The following is a 20,969-nucleotide window of genomic DNA, read 5'->3' as shown; positions in this document are numbered from 1 at the left end:
AATCTCAACACACAGCTATTCAGGAAGGTTAGGTTTTTTTAAATCACATATTTTCATTTACAATTAAGAATCATGGTTCATATCATTACCCATTGTCATGTGTTACATGACAATGGGTAATGTCAGAGGTGTCACTGTATTGAACTTGCAACCTGCAAAGAGCTCTGTGTCTCATTGCGGCCTTACAGAGCTTTCAGGTTATTGTTTAGCTTTACTGTTTTGGTTCACTCTCTTGGTGTTTTCAACCACAGCAGACAAATATTTTCCAAGAAAAAGTTATGAAACGCCACCTGCTAAAACACACAGTTAGCAAGCAGCTAGCGATGAGAAGATTTTATGAAAAGCCACCTGCTAAGCAAATAGTTGGCAACTAGCTGGTAAACATAATGGAGCACTTCGCAGCAATCAAGCCGGTTATTTCAGGGTTCCCACGTGTCTTGGAAAACCTGGAAAATGACCAATTTTCCAGTCATGGAAAACACATTGAAAATGAGAGAAAAGGTAAAATTGAACAATTTTCTTATTGCTGATGTTGTTAGCATAAATTAATGGGAGTCATGGCAAAATTAGCATCACAGCTATCCATCAGTCAAAATGTCCTTATTATAGCACCTTTCAAACAAATCAAATGCAATTCAAAGTGCTTTACAGCTTGATTGGATTAAAAACAACAACAACATAAGAAATAAAGTTCAAATGTACTTGGTAACTACTGCACACTGAGTAATTAAATATGAGTAGACCAAATAATGCATAACAAGTAGTTTAAAAGCCAATCCTGGTCCAATATTCAACTTACACTAATGTGATGTGGAAACTTTAACAAGACTGCAGTGCACATACACTGAGAATAGACATTAAAATTTAGTAGAATACATCTTCTATCCAGAAATTAAACCTCTGAAATTAAATATATTCCCACTTTAAAACTTCAGGAGATAGAGGGTTTTGTCTCCATTATAAAATCAATTCTGAAGCAAACAGGTAGCCAGCCAAAGTGTGTCAAAGACACCTGTTTAATTCTCATACAGCAGTTCAGTGACCTGTTTTACGTGGATATAAAGACGGAACTGAAGGAGTGGTGTCAGACTGCATCTTGCTGTCTAAAGAGGTGATATTTCACAATGAGGCGTGTTGCAGCTTTTCTGGTGTTGCTGCTCTGTCTGTACTGGACGAGGGCTCAGGGTGAGAGTGGAGGGGTGACAGGGAATGATATCACTCAGACGGAGGTTCAGTCTGAGATCCTGGGTGTCATAGCAACCAGTGATCAGACCAACATCACCCCTGACATCTGGGCTGAGCTGAAGGAGCTGAGAGACATGGCCATCAAACACAGTGTGGAGCTGAGCAACAGCAAGAGCAAGATGGAGAAGCTGGAGCAGGAGAATACAGGTTCATTCACATAGTGATCAACAAATTCATGTAATGTTCACATAAACATTACTTTTAGGAGTAACTTATTGCTTTTATTCCAGCCATTCAGGTCAGACTGACAGCCAGTGAAAGCAAGAATGCAGGTAGATATTTATATTTTATAAAACATTATTGTGACGGGGCGGCATTAAGCGCTCCGTCATCTCACGACCAGCGTGCATCTCTCTCTCTCTCTCTCTCTCTCTCTCTCTCTCTCTCTCTCTCTCTCTCTCTCTCTCTTCTCTGTGCGTCGGGAGCGCACGGAGCGCAGCCCTCCCACGACGCGCTGGTTAAACTGTTTACTGTCTTACATGGTCCTGGACTTCCATAAACTTTTCCCCTGTTGCTGGCGTACGAGGGTGCACACTCGGCGCCGACGCGACACACATACACACACAAAACACACTTACCACCTGCTGCTGTTGCCTCTGATCACTGCAGAACCGGGCCAAACAGTCTATGGGCCAAACGGAGGCACTTCCAGGTCACCTCATTAATAGTAGTGATTGGCGCGCTTCAGAAGATCATGTGATCACGGACTGAACCATTAATGGTGAATGGACAGATATTTATGCCCTGTTATTTGTTTTGTATGGTTTTGGCATCATCTGTATGGAGAGAAATTAGTGCCACTTTTATATATAGGATTTTGTCATGGATCTGTGCTCTGTGTATTAATGTGGTGGACTGTACATGGAGATGGGATAATTTGTTAATTGGTATGCCCAGGGGCGGGGCTAGGGGGGTATATAGTAGTGAGCTGTTTGCGAGGTGCTAGTTGTTGTTGGCTGTTGAAGTGTTGAGCCATATTGAAGGAGACTAACTGAGCTGCCAGTTTTGGAGATCTCTGTGTAAATATTTTTTTGTTACTTTATTTTTGTGTTTTCCTTTTTTTTTTGTTTTTGCCACTGTAAATATGTTTCCACCCCTCATCACTGCCAGTTGGGGGACTTGGTGTGAATAAAAAAAACCCCCACTGCACTGAAGTCTCATCGTCTGAGCCATCTTTACCACCTTTGCTGACAACGGACCCGTGACAATTATATAATTCATTTATGTTTATGATTATTTTCCTGTCAAACAAAAAAAATAAATGTAACAATTTCCTAGATATGTTTAATGAGATTAAAATCTAAGACTCAAAATGAAGTTTTTAGTAATAAACTTTAAATGTGTTGACAGTGTTGGAGTCCAGAATGAACGCCAGTGAAAAAGATGTGGAGGAACTCAACAGAGAGAACACAGGTAATCTACATAATATAAATGAAATGCTATAAATAAAGATAGAGAATGAAGGTAAACTGCTTATATCATTATTAAGAACAGCAGTAAGCTGCAAAATACACAGCTGCTAATTTATTAGGTACACATACAGATATTTCAAGTTCCAGTTATGTAGATTATCTCCTTTAAATTAAAACTGTTGAATGTGTTCACAGTTTTGAAAACCAGTGAAGATGTGATGGATCATACAGGGATCAACAAATTCATGTAATGTTCACATAGACATTACTTTTAGGAGTAATTTACTGCTTTTATTCCAGCCATACAGGCCAGACTGACAGCCAGTGAAAGCAAGAATGCAGGTAGATATTTATATTTTATTAAATTATATATAATTGATTTATGTTTGTGATTTTATTTCCTGTTAAACTCAAGAAATAAATATAACCATTCATTTAAGCTGTTTACTGATATTAATATCTAAGATTCAAAATAAAGCTTTTAGTCATGAGCTTTAAATGTATTGACAGTGTTGGAGGCCAGAATGAACGCCAGTGAAAACGAGGTCAAGGAGCTCCAGAGAGAGAACACAGGTAAATTACAACAATCAATAAAATGTAAAAACTTATATTTTTTACTGTATTCTAGCAATGAAGCAATGTTAAATGTGTTGACAGTGTTGGAGACCAGAATGAACACCAATGAAAATGAGATGGTGAAGCTCAAGATAGAGAATGCAGGTAAACTGATTATATCATCGTTAAGAACAGTAGTAAGCTGCAAAATACACAGCTGCTAGTTTATTAGGTACACATACAGATATTTCAAGTGCCAGTTATGTAGATTATCTCCTTTTAAAATAAAAATGTTGAATTTGTTCATAGTTTTGAAGGCCAGAATGAACACCAGTGAAAATGTGATGGAGGAGCTCAAGAAGGAGAACACAGGTAAACTACAACAATCAATAAAATGTAAAAACTGCTGCCTGCTGATCAATTATTAATCTGATTATTCATTTTGCCTTCTATTGCAGATCTTCAATCCAGAGTAACAGCGAGTGAAGATAAGAGCACAGGTCAGCCTCCATAGTGATCATGTTAACAATTTGAAACCTGTTGACCATAAACATACTTCACAATAATATTAATGTTAAATGTGTTGACAGTGTTGGAGACCAGAATGAACACCAGTGAAAACGAGGTGGAGGAGCTGAAGAGACAGAACACAGGTAAACTACGATAATAAATAAAATGCAAAACCTTTTCTTTCTTACTGTATTCTAGCAAAGAGAATACATTTATTTTATATTAATGTGTGGTTCATGATGAACTTTTGCTAGTTTTAATTCCCAAAATGAATGAAGAGAAGTCAAACGATATTCAGCAGAGACAAGTTCAATATTAGATTTTTTGAAACTGTTTTGCCTTTTATCAAGTGCAGTCATACAATACATCTTTTATACATTACAATAAGAGAAAAAATATAATAAAATAAAAAATGTCATCTGTATAAGTGTCTTGAGGGGTTACTCGTCCATGGATCTCTTGACCTTATCCATCAAGGGCAAAACATAACAACACTGAATATGTAGGCTAAATGAGGATTGTTCATCACCACAATATTGCATTATGCACAGTATTACATTTAGATATACATTACAACAGAAGAATAGGATTACAAGCCAGTCAAACTCTAACCAGGGAGGAAAAGAAGAAGACAAAGGAAAAATAAAAGGGGGAAGAGGGGGGCAGGCCACCTAGTGTATCATATCAGGTTGAAATGTAGGGCAATGGGGGTCCATTTGTTAATGAAGGCTTCTGATTTAATCTGTAATGCCACAGTCATATATTAAATGTGGTAAACATCTTGAATTCTTTCCCTCCATTGTGTTATTGTGGGAGGGTGTGGCTTCAGTCAGGAGGCTGTAATTACTTTATTTACTATCAACTCTTAACAGATATGTTTGGTTATTCTCTTCAAGATCATCTGGTAATATGAAGTATGAAGATTATAATGGTCATTTGATGAATAGGCATTATTGATTTTCTTTTTATACATTTTACCAATATTCTGATAGTTCTGGACAGTCCTTATATATGCATGTGGTCTTCCACCAAGCCACATCCCCTCCAGCACTATTCTGAGGTACTGCTCCATTTTGATGTAACGTGGAGTTTTGAAGTATCTAATTTTAATCTTCCATCCAAACTCTTTCCAATCAGGGCTCCTAGTTGTCTAATGTCCCTGGCTACTTATCATTTTGTGAGATCTGCTTTTACTTGACCCATCAATTTCCCATAGTTGACTTTGAATAGTTTTAAAATATCTGTCATTTTTGTGGATCCCAGGTATCTGAAAATATTAGATTTTAAATCTGTTGTTAATTAATTATTAATCTGATTATTAATTTTGTCTTCTATTGCAGATCTTCAATCCAGAGTAACAGCGAGTGAAGATAAGAGCACAGGTCAGCCTCCATAGTGATCATGTTAGTAATTTGAAACCTGCTGACCATAAACATACTTCACAATAATATTAACGTTAAATGTGTTGACAGTGTTGGAGACCAGAATGACCGCCAGTGAAAACGAGGTGGAGGAGCTGAAGAGACAGATTGCAGGTAAACTGCTTATATCATTATTAAAGAGTAACTTCATCCAGTAATCAGCCTGCTTGTACTGCCGTCTCACAGAAGCTCCATGCTCCGTTCAAAAAGTCCAAATGCAACAGGATCAGTTTCTATGAATACTATTCTCCAAAAGAGACACAATACAATTTGTTCATCAACTGTTTATAAGTGGAGCTATTTTTTTCCTCTATGTGAATCTTCTCACATTCACACAGACCAACCAAAGGTGGCGTTCTCACTTGGTCTCACTGATGATGGACTTATTGGACCCTTCAATACTGACATCACACTTAAGTTCAGTAAAGTCATCACCAACTTTGGTCAGGCCTACAGTCCAACTACAGGTACTCATCTCTTTCTGCTACACACACAAATTAACTATTATAATGTAATGAACTCATTATAATTTGTTTGTTAGATGTTTTTAATATATATTAATTGTTACAGCTTTCACTGCATCTTTTGTAATTGCTTTTTTCTCCACTATGGCTCCAGCTGCACACTTGGTTGTTTGAGGAGGAGACATTTCTCTTTGAATTGGCTCTTTTGAGATTTCACCAGTTTTACCTTTTACAGTGCATCATAACACTTTTAATGTAGTTTCTCTGTGTCCTCTCAGAGGGCTTGAGCCAGGTTGTTGGTACTTTGCCAACATTTAGTCATGTATGTGATTTTGTGTTATGTAATTACATTTAATTTGGTTACTGATAAGGTTCTAATGATGAAGTGAGTGAGTTGATGAAGCAACAGCTTACTGAACTTAGAGAAGAGGTAGTTCAACAGCAGGAAAAAACCTCACTGATTTTCTCCTCTGATGCAGGTCTCTTCACAGCCCCAGTCAGAGGAGTCTACTACTTCTCATTCACTACAGTGGATACCCGGAATAACGTATGGAGTGGTTTTTCTCTCTATCACAATGACAGGATGGTGTTGTGGAATGGTAATGACAATGATGAACATGGCTATAACAGACTTTCTAATTCACTGGTTCTTCAGCTGGAAAAGGGGGATGTGGTCTACATGGTTTTATCTACCAACTATAGTGTATTCGATAATACCGATAATCATACTACCTTTAAGGGATTTCTACTTTTTCCACTGTGAGACTAAAACATGAGAATTTCTTTACCCCTAAATTTTTGGCATAGTCTCCAAACAAGTCATACAGTATTCATATGTAAATGAAAGGATGCACATTGTTACTGTGTTGGCTTTGCTCTGTAACAAACTACATGTGAAATAAAAGAATGACTATGAAGTTAAAGTGTTGACTATGGCTTTTCACAAATTGGGCCTCTAGTCAAATAAATAATTCAATATTCATTTATTGTTACTAGGGCCCTACCAATACTGGATTTTGTGGCCGATGCCGATACAGATATAAAGGAGCAAAGAAATTCTGATATCAATATATTGGCTGATACAGTAATGTTATGCTCAAAATATATAAATTATTATTTTTCTTTTTTTTGCAATGATCCCTCAAATGTGATTGTCAAACACTTTTGACAAAGATATGTAATGTAGGCAGGACATTTCACTGTTTAACAATAAACTTTATTAAATTCCCAGTGGTGATTACTGTTTCATTGCACTGATGTCATTTTATGCAATAACTATAATTAACTATGAATAAAAAAATAAAAGAAAATGAACAGAATAAAAATAAACATTTATATATTAAACTTAATTAAGAACCTCTAAAACTTTAAACAATAAAAAAAGAAAATCTATTCCAATATATGTGTGATAGGTCAGTATCAGCCAATGATATCGGCTGACCAATATATCAGTCGGGCTCTAATTGTTAAATCCCATTATTCAACTTTAAGGGGGTAACATTGTTGGGTTTCAGCTCCTCTACACTGCAGCATCAATAGCAATACAATAACAATAGAAAAAGCAGTAAAATAGTACTAAAGAAGAAAATAAAAATATAAATAATGTATAGTTTGTGTAAACTGTTGTATCTTAAACTCTGTATTGAAACATGTCTTTATAATGTCAGTTTTAGGTTTTTTTTATCTCCAATGTAGTCTTGGGGATCCCATCTGATCAGATTTAGTTAGTCCATAACAGTGCAGCAGAGTCTTAACGTATGTTTAGTGCATATTTTTTGTTGTGTTGGATTTGCAATAAATTCAGACAAATATAAATACACATCAGATGGACGATGACCCAGACTCTTTACAACTTGAGTCTGGGAAACAAACACAAACATAGGCTACTTATGCTAAATAAAAGACTGACATTGCTCTAATTAGGGTTGCAAAATTCCGGGAATTTTCAAACTTGGAAACTTTCCATGGGAATTAACGGGAATTAACGGGAATAAACCGGGAATTTACTGAACTGAAGGTATGTTCTTATTAGGGAACTTAAATATAGTTGTGTAAAATAATATTTTAGCATAATCCTGACTTAAACAACCAGATATCATGTACAGTTGAATATCTTTGCTATCACATGCTCACATAGCACACTGTTTAGTGCAGGGCTACTGAGACCACGCCCCCTACATGCACTGTGCATTCCTCCATCAAATGCACAGATGATTTCTACAGTTCTGGACCACACTTTTGAGCCCAGAGCACACAACTTGAAGCCAGACTTTTGAGCCTGTGGTTTTGATGACATTATATGGTAATATATTTAGGGATATTTTTATGTGTAAGTGCTATATTTAGCCTTATGGTGGAAAAAATAAAACTGGTCAAAACCACAATTTATACAGCAAATATCACTTTAACAGACAGGAGTGGAGCTTTGATGTTACTAGTTATATCATTTGCACCTAAGTAAATAACAATAACTAATAGTTTTAAAAACATCTTGTATATTTTGGATTTTATGAGTTGTATCTCCACCAGGATACATTGGACACATCCCTGTCGGGGATGTGTAGCTTCACAGACACATTGTTGTATTTTTTCAGAGTTGTGTGTGAAACCATTAAGAATAACATTTAGTTGCTTTTTTAATATTAAATTATAAATAATTGTATAATTTAATATAACTTCAACAGCTCAGGGACATCAAGCGACATTGTGCACCTTTTTTCATCGTCAATTTAAAATAATGTTCTGTTTTTTAATGAAGGGGTGGACTTTTTTATCCAATTAATCAAGTGATGATACCTTTCCACTAAATTAACCTCAGTTGCCATAAATTCCCATTTAATTCCCATAATTCCCATGGAAAGTTTCCAATTTGGAATATTTCCAAAATTCCCCAGCTTAAATTCCCATGGAAATTTACCGGAAACTTTCCGGAAATTTACCGGAAATTTTCCACCCCTTTGCAACCCTAGCTCTAATCATCTCTTTACACGACAAACTTCACTACCAATGATTTTGAAAGAACATCATTCTAACTTCTTGTTTGTTTTAAGTTTAGTGTTCAAGGATCTTTGCTGTTATTTTTGCATTCCTTATCAAAGACAGCTGTTTAATTCTCATACAGCAGTTCAGTGACCTGTTTTACGTGGATATAAAGACGGAACTGAAGGAGTGGTGTCAGACTGCATCTTGCTGTCTAAAGAGGTGATATTTCACAATGAGGAGTGCTGCAGCTTTTCTGGTGTTGCTGCTCTGTCTGTACTGGACGAGGGCTCAGGGTGAGAGTGGAGGGGTGACAGGGAATGATATCACTCAGATGGAGGTTCAGTCTAACATCCTGGGTGTCAAAGCAACCAGTGATCAGACCAACATCACCCCTGACATCTGGGCTGAGCTGAAGGAGCTGAGAGACATGGCCATCAAACACAGTGTGGAGCTGAGCAACAGCAAGAGCAAGATGGAGAAGCTGGAGCAGGAGAATACAGGTTCATTCACATAGTGATCAACAAATTCATGCAATGTTCACATAGACATTACTTTTAGGAGTAATTTACTGCTTTTATTCCAGCCATACAGGCCAGACTGACAGCTAGTGAAAACGAGATGTGGAAGCTCAAGATAGAGAATGCCGGTAAATATTTATATTTTATAAAATTCATTCATGTTTGTGATTGTTTTTTCTGTCAAATTCAAGAATTAAAATGTAACCATTTCTTTAAGATGTTTTCTGAGATTAATATCAAGATTCAAAATAAATGTTTAGTAAATAACTTTAAATGTATTCACAGTGTTGGAAAATGTGGTCAAAGATCTCCAGAGAGAGAACACAGGTAAGCTACAACAATCAATAAAATCTAAAAATGTAAAAATGTTTCTTTTATACTGTGTGGTAACAATGAGAATACATTTATTTGATATTAAGGTGTTGTTCATGATGAATTTTTGCCGGATTTAATTCCCAAAGTGACTGAAGAGAAGTCAGAAGATATTTATCTATTTAGCAGAGACAAGTTCAATATTCAATTTTTAATCTCCTGCTGATCAATTATTAATCTAATTATTAATTTTTCCTTCTATTGCAGATCTTCAATCCAGAGTAACAGCGAGTGAAGATAAGAGCACAGGTCAGCCTCCATAGTGATCATGTTAACAATTTGAAACCTGCTGACCATAAACATACTTCACAATAATATTAATGTTAAATGTGTTGACAGTGTTGGAGGCCAGAATGAACACCAGTGAAAACGAGGTGGAGGAGCTGAAGAGACAGAACACAGGTAAACTACGATAATAAATAAAATGCAAAACCTTTTCTTTCTTACTGTATTCTAGCAAAGAGAATACATTTATTTTCTATTAATGTGTGGTTCATGATGAACTTTTGCTAGTTTTAATTCCCAAAATGAATGAAGAGAAGTCAAAAGATATTCAGCAGAGATAATTTCAATATTAGATTTTTTAAAACTGTTTTGCCTTTTATCAAGTGCAGTCATACAATACATATTTTATACATTACAATAAGAGAAAAAATATAATGAAATAAAAAATGTCATCGGTATAAGTGTCTTGAGGGGTTATTAGTCCATGGATCTCTTGACTTTATCCATCAAGGGCAAAACATAACAACACAGAATATGTAGGCTAAATGAGGATTGTTCATCACCACAATATTGTATTATGCACAGTATTACATTTAGATATACATTACAACAGAAGAATAGGATTACAAATGACCAGTCAAACTCTAACCAGGGAGGAAAAGAAGAAGAAGAAGGAAAAATAAAAGGGGGAAGAGGGGGGCAGGCCACCTAGTGTATCATACTGTATCAGGTTGAAATGTAGGGCAATGGGGGTCCATTTGTTAATGAAGGCATCTGATTTAATCTGTAATGCCACAGTCATATATTAAATGTGGTAAACATCTTGAATTCTTTCCCTCCCTTGTGTTATTGTGGGAGGGTGTGGCTTCAGTCAGGAGGCTGTAATTACTTTATTTACTATCAACTCTTAACAGATACGTTTGGTTATTCTCTTCAAGATCATCTGGTAATAATAAAGTATGAAGATTATATTATATAATGGTCATTCTATAAATAGGCATTATTTATTTTCTTTTTATACATGTTACCAATATTCTGATAGTTCTGGACAGTCCCAATATATATGCATGTGGTCTTCCACCAAGCCACACCCCTCCAGCACTATTCTGAGGTACTGCTCCATTTTGATGTAACGTGGAGTTTTGAAGTATCTAATTTTAATCTTCCATCCAAACTCTTTCCAATTAGGGCTCCAAGTTGTCTAATGTCCCTGGCTACTTATCATTTTGTGAGATCTGCTTTTACTTGACCCATCAATTTCCCATAGTTGACTTTGAATAGTTTTAAAATATCTGTCATTTTTGTGGATCCCAGGTATCTGAAAATATTAGATTTTAAATCTGCTGTTAATTAATTATTAATATGATTATTAATTTTTCCTTCTATTGCAGATCTTCCATCCAGAGTAACAGCATTTGAAGATAAGAGCACAGGTCAGCCTCCATAGTGATCATGTTAACAATTTGAAACCTGCTGACCATAAACATACTTCACAATAATATTAATGTTAAATGTGTTGACAGTGTTGGAGACCAGGATGACCGCCAATGAAAATGAGGTGGAGGAGCTGAAGAGACAGATTGCAGGTAAACTGCTTATATCATTATTAAAGAGTAACTTCATCCAGTAATCAGCCTGCTTGTACTGCCGTCTCACAGAAGCTCCATGCTCCGTTCAAAAAGTTCAAATGCAAAAGGATCAGAGTAACATCAGTTTCTATAAATACTATTCACTAAAAGAGACACAATACAATTTGTTCATCAACTGTTTATAAGTGGAGCTATTTTTTTCCTCTATGTGAATCTTCTCACATTCACACAGACCGACCAAAGGTGGCGTTCTCACTTGGTCTCACTGATGATGGACGTATTGGACCCTTCAATACTGACATCACACTTAAGTTCAGTAAAGTCTTCACCAACTTTGGTCAGGCCTACAGTCCAACTACAGGTACTCATCTCTTTCTGCTGCACACACAAATTAACTATTATAATGTAATGAACTCATTATAATTTGTTTGTTAGATGTTTTTAATATATATTAATTGTTACAGCTTTCACTGCATCTTCTGTAATTGCTTTTTTCTCCACTATGGCTCCAGCTGCACACTTGGTTGTTTGAGGAGGAGAAATTCATCTTTGAATTGGCTCTTTTGAGATTTCACCAGTTTTACCTTTTACAGGTCATCATAACACTTTTAATGTAGTTTCTCTGTGTCCTCTCAGAGGGCTTGAGCCAGGTTGTTGGTACTTTGCCAACATTTAGTCATGTGTGATTTTGTGTTATGTAGGCGTGTGACGATACACGAGACGGGACCAGATGAGATTTTAACTATATTTTTAAGAAAACTTGAGGAAATATATTACTGTTCTTTTATTTGAAAATCACAAAATGGAAATAATGCAGGTGCATTTTGAAATGTTTTAACTGATCATCTTGTAATGAATCACTTCAGTTCTACTTTCTAAATATATAATTATCATATGCAGTATGCAAAATGCAAAATGCAAGCACTGTAAAAGCTTTCCCCATATAGATAGACATTTTATAGATAGATAATTTTGTTTTTTATGGAAATAATATAAAATAAAATAAAAAACTTAGATACAATAAATTAAATAAAGAATCCAATTATCACAAATTATAACATATTGCTAATAAAAACACACAAATAAAAGTGAATTGCACAAATCCTGTATCACATAAACACACATGTAGTCAATATATAAATTGTCATTATGCTCCCATAGCTAGATTCCCTGCTCCTCCTACCTCAGGCTTTCCTCTCTGACTCCTGACTGAGATCTTCTCAGCAGGTAGAAGCTAGTTCACCAACTAGAACGAGGACGGCCACTGTAACAAGGTTAATGATCCACACGTGAAATTATAAAAACAAGACATGACGTGCAAATGAGCGATAGAACACCGATCTTCAAAACCTTTTCACAAACATTTACAGATAGTTTACAAAACACAAGAGAATGAAATGTTCTGCAAAGACTTTGACAGGATTTTGGTCTGTTTTAAGGTGATCACTTATATCTCTCTGTTATATCACTTTCTATAAACATTATGGGATCCAAACTGACTCACTGAATGTGTAACTGAGAGCTCTCAACTTTTACAGACTATACAGTCGCTGGGTAATGTGATGTTAACAAAGCAAGAGCACTGAACAACAATTCCTTCAGATTAGACAAACCCACCTACAGCAGTCTGACCAAAGTATTGAGAAGCAACAGCTTACTGAACTTAGAGAAGAGGTAGTTCAACAGCAGGAAAAAGCCTCACTGATTTTCTCCTCTGATGCAGGTCACTTCACAGCCCCAGTCAGAGGAGTCTACTTCTTCTCATTTACTACAATGGATACCCGGAAGAACGTATGGAGCGTTATTTATCTCTATCACAATGGTAAGAGATTGTTGTGGAATTCTAATTACAATGATGAAGCTGGCCATACCAGACTTTCTAATTCACTGATTCTTCAGCTGGAAAAGGGGGATGTGGTCTACATGGTTTTACCTGCCAGTTATAGTGTATTCGATAATACCGATTATCATACTACCTTTAAAGGATTTCTGCTTTTTCCACTGTGACACTAAAACATGAGAATGTATTTACCCCCTACATTTTTGGCATAGTCTACAAACAAGTCATACAGTATTCATATGTATATGAAAGGACGCACATTGTTACTGTGTTGGCTTTGCTCTGTAACAAACTACATGTGAAATAAAAGAATGACTATGAAGTTAAAGTGTTGACTATGGCTTTTTACAAATTGGGCTTCTAGTCAAATAAATAATTCAATATTCAATTATTGTTACTAGGGCCCTACCAATACTGGATTTTGTGGCTGATGTTGATGCAGATATAAAGGAGCAAAGAAATTCTTCTATCAATATATTGGCTGATAATGTTATACACAGAATATTATTATGTTTTCTTTTTTTGCAATGATCCTTCAAATGTGATTATCAAACACTTTTGACAAAGATATGTAATGTAGGCAGGACATTTCACTGTTTAACAATAAACTTTATTAAATTCCCAGTGGTGATTACCTTTTCATTGCACTGATGTCATTTTATACAATAATTATAATTAACTATGAATAAAAAAATAAAAGAAAATGAACAGAATAAAAACTAAACATGTATATATTAAACTTTATTAAGAACCTCTAAAACTTTAAACAATAAAAAAAGAAAAATCGATTTCAATATATGTGTGATAGGTCAGTATCAGCCAATGATATCGACTGACCAATATATACAGTATGTCGGGCTCTAATTATTACATCCCATTATTCAACTTTAAGGGGGTAACATTGTTGGGTTTCAGCTCCTCTACACTGCAGCATCAATAGCAATACAATAACAATAGAAAAAGCAGTAAAATAGTACTAAAGAAGAAAATAAAAATATAAATAATGTATAGTTTGTGTAAACTGCTGTATCTTAACCTCTGTATTAAAACATGTCTTTATAATGTCAGTTTTAGGTTTTTTTATCTCCAATGTAGTCTTGGGGATCCCATCTGATAAGATTTAGTTAGTCCATAACAGTGCAGCAGAGTCTTAACGTATGTTTAGTGCATATTTTTTTTGTTGTGTTGGATTTGCAATAAATTCAGACACATAAAAAATACACATCAGAAGGACGATGACCCAGACTCTTTACAACTTGAGTCTGGGAAACAAACACATACATACTCAGATAAATAAAAGACTGACATTGCTCTTATCATCTCTTTACACTACAAACTTTCACTACCAATGATTTTGAAAGAACATAATTCTAACTTGTTGTTTGCTTTAAGTTCAGTGTTCAAGGATCTTTGGTGTTATTTTTGGATTCCTTATCAAAGACAGCTGTTTAATTCTCATACAGCAGTTCAGTGACCTGTTTTACGTGGATATAAAGACGGAACTGAAGGAGTGGTGTCAGACTGCATCTTGCTGTCTAAAGAGGTGATATTTCACAATGAGGCGTGCTGCAGCTTTTCTGGTGTTGCTGCTCTGTCTGTACTGGACGAGGGCTCAGGGTGAGAGTGGAGGGGTGACAGGGAATGATATCACTCAGACGGAGGTTCAGTCTGAGATCCTGGGTGTCATAGCAACCAGTGATCAGACCAACATCACCCCTGACATCTGGGCTGAGCTGAAGGAGCTGAGAGACATGGCCATCAAACACAGTGTGGAGCTGACGAAGCTGGAGCAGGAGAATACAGGTTCATTCACATAGTGATCAACAAATTCATGCAATGTTCACATAAACATTACTTTTAGGAGTAATTTACTGCTTTTATTCCAGCCATACAGGCCAGACTGACAGCCAGTGAAAGCAAGAATGCAGGTAAATATTTATATTTTATAAAATATATAATTCATTGATGTTTCTGATTATTTTCCTGTCAAACTAAAAAATTAAATGTAACAATTTCTTAAATATGTTTAATGAGATTAAAATCTAAGATTCAAAATGAAGCTTTTAGTGATAAACTTTAAATGTGTTGACAGTGTTGGAGGCCAGAATGAACACCAGTGAAAAAGATGTGGAGGAACTCAACAGAGAGAACACAGGTAGTCTACATAATATAAATGAAATGCTATTAATAAAGATAGAGAATGCAGGTAAATTGCTTATATCATTATTAAGAACATCAGTAAGCTGCAAAATACACATCTGCTAATGTATTTGGTACACAATCTACATAACTGGAACTTGAAATATCTGTATATCTCCTTTAAAATAAAAATGTTGAATGTGTTCATAGTTTTGAAAACCAATGAAGATGTGATGGATCATACAGTGATCAACAAATTCATGTTATGTTCACATAGACATTACTTTTAGGAGTAATTTACTGTTTTTATTCCAGCCATGCAGGCCAGACTGACAGCCAGTGAAAACAATAATGCAGGTAGATATTTATATTTTATAAAATATATAATTAATTTATGTTTGTGATTTTTTTCTGTCAAATTCAAGAATTAAATGTAACCACTTCTTTAAGATGTTTACTGAGATTAATATCCAAGATTCAAAATAAATGTTAAGTAAATAACTTTAAATGTATTCACAGTGTTGGAAATTGTGGTCAAAGATCTCCAGAGAGAGAACACAGGTAAGCTACAACAATCAATAAAAAGTAAAAATGTCTCTTTTATACTGTGTGGTAACAATGAGAAAACATTTATTTGATATTAAGATGTTGTTCATGATGAACTTTTGCCAGTTTAAATTCCCAAAGTGACTGAAGATAAGTCAAAAGATATTCATCTATTTAGCAGAGACAAGTTCAATATTCAATTTTTAATCTGCTGTTGATCAATTATTAATTGATTATTAATTTTTCCTTCTATTGCAGATCTTCAATCCAGAGTAACAGTGAGTGAAGATAAGAGCACAGGTCAGCCTCCATAGTGATCATGTTAGTAATTTGAAACCTGCTGACCATAAACATATTTCATAATAATATTAATGTTAAATGTGTTGACAGTGTTGGAGGACAGAATGACCGCCAGTGAAAACGAGGTGGAGGAGCTGAAGAGACAGAATGCAGGTAAACTGCTTATATCATTATTAAAGAGTAACTTCATCCAGTAATCAGCCTGCTTGTACTGCCGTCTCACAGAAGCTCCATGCTCCGTTCAAAAAGCGATATCTTGACATTTCTATGAGTCTCGAGAGTTTTTATGGGAGAGGGAGGAAGAGAGAGACAGAGAGAGATTGACCAATATATCAATATATCTGTTATCGGTCAATACTAGCTGATAATATTGGCTGATCGATAGATCAGTTGGGCTCTTATTGTTACATCCCATTATTCAAGTATAAATGGTTAAAATGTTTGTGTTTTGGTTCATCGGCACTGCAGCATCAATAGCAATACAATAATAGAAATAGCAGCAAAATAGTACTAAAGAATACAATAAAGTTGGTGTAAAAGGCTGTGTGTATGTAGGTAAATAACAGTGAAAATAAAATATTCCCCAATTCTTTACGCCCCCCTGGAAGTCCCTCATTGACTCTTATTTGAAATGAAGCTGTGGTTCATGATGAACATATTCCAGCTTTAATTCCCAAAGTGAGTGAAGAAAAGTCAAAAGACATTTATCTATTTAGCAGAGACATGTTCAATATGAGATTTCTAATCTGGCTGTTGATCAATCTTATTATTATTAATTTTGTCTTCTATTGCAGATCTTCAATTCAGAGTAACAGCGAGTGAAGATAAGAGCACAGGTCAGCCTCCACAGTGATCATGTTAACAATTTGAAACCTGCTGACCATAAACATACTTCACAATAATATTAATCTTAAATGTGTTGACAGTGTTAGAGACCAGAATGACTGCCAATGAAAACGAGGTGGAGGAGCTGAAGAGACAGAATGCAGGTAAACTGCTTATATCATTATTAAAGAGTAACTAATCCAGTAATCAGCCAGTCATGCTCCGTTCAAAAAGTCAAAATGCAACAGGATCAGAGTAACATCAGTTTCTATGAATACTATTCACCAAAAGAGACACAATACAATTTGTTCATCAACTGTTTATAAGTGGAACTATTTTTTTCCTCTATGTGAATCTTCTCACATTCACACAGACCGACCAAAGGTGGCGTTCTCACTTAGTCTCAGTGATGGTGGACAAGTTGGACCCTTCAATACTGACATCACACTTAAGTTCAGTAGAGTCTTCACCAACGTTGGTCAGGCCTACAGTCCAACTACAGGTACTCATCTCTTTCTGCTACACACACAAATTAACTATTATAATGTAATGAACTCATTATAATTAGTTTGTTAGATGTTTTTAATATGTATTAATTGTTACAGCTTTCACTGCATCTTTTGTAATTGCTTTTTTTCTCCACTATGGCTCCAGCTGCACACTTGGTTGTTTGAGGAGGAGAAATTTCTCTTTGAATTGGCTCTTTTGAGATTTCACCAGTTTTACCTTTTACAGTGCATCATAACACTTTTAATGTAGTTTCTCTGTGTCCTCTCAGAGGGCTTGATCCAGGTTGTTGGTACTTTGCCAACATTGAGTCATGTGTGATTTTGTGTTATGTAGGCGTGTGACGGTACACGAGACGAGACCAGATGAGATTTTAACTTTATTTTTGAGAAAACTTGAGGAAATATATGACTGTTCTTTTATTTGAAAATCACAAAATGGAAATAATGCAAGTGCATTTTGAAATGTTTTAACTGATCATCTTGTAATGAATCACTTCAGTTCTACTTTTTAAATATATAATTATCATATGCAGTATGCAAAATGCAAAATGCAAGCACTGTAAAAGCTTTCCCCATATAGATAGACATTTTATAGATAGATCATTTTGTTTTTTATGGAAATAACAACCATAAATACAAAACTTAGGTACAATAATAAATAAAGAATCCAATTATCTCAAATTATGAAATATTGCTAATAAAAAACAAACAAATAAAAGTAAATTGCACAAATCCTGTATCACATAAACACACATGTAGAACAACGTATAAATTGTCATTAGGCTCCCATAGCTAGATTCCCTGCTCCTCCTACCTCAGGCTTTCCTCTCTGACTCCTGACTGAGATCTTCTCAGCAGGTAGAAGCTAGTTCACCAACTAGAACGAGGACGGCCACTGTAACAAGGTTAATGATCCAAATTATAAAAACAAGACATGACGTGCAAATGAGCGATAGAAAACCGATCATCTTTTTTTTGGTGCGCCCTTTAATTATAGCTTCACGAGACAACATTCACTTTGACAAGAAATATTGTCACACCCCTAGTGTTATGTAATTACATTTCATTTAGTTACTAATAAGGTTCTCAGGTCTTCTAAACCTTTTCACAGACATTTACAGATAGTTTACAAAACACAAGAGAATTAAATGTTCTGCAAAGACTTTGACAGGATTTTGGTCTGTTTTAAGGTGATCACATATCTCTCTGTTATATCACTTTCTATAAACATTATAGGATGCAAACTGACTCACTGAATGTGTAACTAAGAGCTCTCAACTTTTACAGACTGTACAGTCGCTGGGTAATGTGATGTTAACAAAGCAAGAGCACTGAACAACAATTCCTTCAGATTAGACAAACCCACCTACAGCAGTCTGACCAAAGTATTGAGAAGCAACAGCTTACTGAATTTAGAGAAGAGGTAGTTCAACAGCAGGAAAAAGCCTCACTGATTTTCTCCTCTGATGCAGGTGTCTTCACAGCCCCAGTCAGAGGAGCCTACTACTTCTCACTCAATACAGTGGATATCCGGACTAATACATGGAGTTCTTTTTATCTCTATCACAATGACAAGAGATTGTTGTGGAATAATAATTACAATTATGGAAATGGCTATAACAGACTTTCTAGGTCACTGGTTCTTCAGCTGGAAAAGGGGGATGTGGTCTACATGGTTTTACCTGCCCACCATAGTGTATATGATAATACCAATAATAATACTACCTTCAGTGGATTTCTGCTTTTTCCACTGTGAGACTAAAACATGAGAATGTATTTACCCCTACATTTTTGGCATAGTCTACAAACAAGTCATACAGTATTCATATGTAAATGAAAGGATGCACATTGTTGCTGTGTTGGCTTTGCTCTGTAACAAACTACATGTGAAATAAAAGAATGACTATGAAGTTAAAGTGTTGACTCTGACTTTAATTTGCGGATATTTAATCTCTGAGTCAGTTCATACAGTAGAAATCCAAACTGACAAAAAGAGCTGACCTCAAGAGACTAGAGGAGGACAGACAGACATAGTTTATATGAAGGACTACACGACTAATCACTTAGTCAATCACAAGACTAAGCTCTGATCATTCATAGAATAATGATCTATTAGTGGTGTTGGTACATTTCATTTAATTGAGAATGTGCTCTGTGGCTGCAAAGAGTTAAGATGCTGATATAAAAGGAATAATCATTTTAGTCATAATTATTCAGCCCTGATCAATAATTAAAAAGGAAGGTTGTTTTTATTCTACAGTGATGAACTGTTGTTGTCTCTGACTGGATTGTCTGTAATATTTAATACTAAAGTCAATTTATTGTGCAGCTACAGTACATTAGAAACATCAATCTGCCATCCATCTGTGTCCTGTTTGTGCTTTACTTTGTGTGACTGCGCCCCCTGCTGGAGCTCCTTCATACTTTGAACTGCCTCTAATCCGTCAACTAGACTCCTGTGCTGTTCCTCAAAGTGACATGCAGGTTGAGTGAAGAGCCGCTGATGGTCGAGAAGTGCTCCTTTGTTGTCTCCTGTGTTGTCTGTTTGTTTTAAGGGAGAATTATAAATTACTATTGTGCACTACTTCAATATGAAATGATTAATTCATCAATCTGAACTGTTCTAGTGTATGTATAATAACAGAGAAACAGTTCAATTATGATTGCAAATAATCTTAAATTAAACACTAAATTAGTTTATGCAGGATATATAAGTCATCAGCTGACAGTCGCTGACTGAATCAGCATTTCTTATCAGTCATACACCAATCACATCCATTCTCACAACTAGGTGGTTTGTTGGCAAAGCTTGCCTGCATCAATCCAGACTCCACCTTCCTGGTTCAGAGTCTCAACATGACTCAAAGGTTTATCTAGAATTAATGTTTTACCTTAGGCTCACTCTGTATAGGATATAATAAATTGTTTGATCTATGACGAGAATGTTCCTGACTGAATTATGATTATGAGAGAGTACTTATGTATTTTGAGGTTAAGTCACTGAGATGCAAGCACAAGAAAACTCCAACAAGTTAATTTTTAGTTACACACACGTATTATGAATACTACAGCTACAACTACTAAACACTACAATTATAACATATTACAAACAAGACACAAGAGGGAAAGGGAGACTGGTACTCAAGGCTATGGTTATTGCATGACTGGAATGAATGGTGCATAGTTATCAATTGTGTAGCTGATATGAGAAGCCTAATAAACAGATGAGATGACTTACCTGGGAAGCAGTTAGTCAAATCAATAATTAAACAACTTAAGTCTTTTAATTTCTGTGTTTGAGAGTCAAAACATACAGTAGGCTTTTGATGGAATATTGCTTTAACATCTGTTAAAGGCAACACCTGGTGGAGACACAATCAAATAGCAGTGCAATGTGATCCATTCCTCCAGCCATAACACTGGCAGCTCTGAGGGAGAAAGAGGAGCAGAAGGGGAAGACTATGAGCAGAGAGATGAAGAGGATTCAGGAGCAGATCTCCTCTCTGTCAGAGAGTAT

The 20,969-nt window shown here is 35.6% G+C and overlaps 1 protein-coding gene across 1 annotated transcript in view; it reads left to right on the top strand.

The window, feature by feature from the left end:
• Nucleotides 1-20,969, top strand: part of LOC128364860 (heavy metal-binding protein HIP-like) — a 129,599-nt gene that overhangs the window by 95,604 nt on the left and 13,026 nt on the right. Inside the window, exons 5-6 of the mRNA XM_053325483.1 lie at nt 3,522-3,584; nt 11,096-11,137. Coding sequence (XP_053181458.1) covers nt 3,522-3,584; nt 11,096-11,137 — 105 coding nt within the window. The remainder of the gene's footprint in view (nt 1-3,521; nt 3,585-11,095; nt 11,138-20,969) is intronic.

Source organism: Scomber japonicus, chromosome 9, assembly GCF_027409825.1.
Source record: "Scomber japonicus isolate fScoJap1 chromosome 9, fScoJap1.pri, whole genome shotgun sequence".
NCBI classification, from domain to species: Eukaryota; Metazoa; Chordata; class Actinopteri; order Scombriformes; family Scombridae; genus Scomber; species Scomber japonicus.
This window is presented reverse-complemented; position numbering and strand designations above follow the sequence as displayed.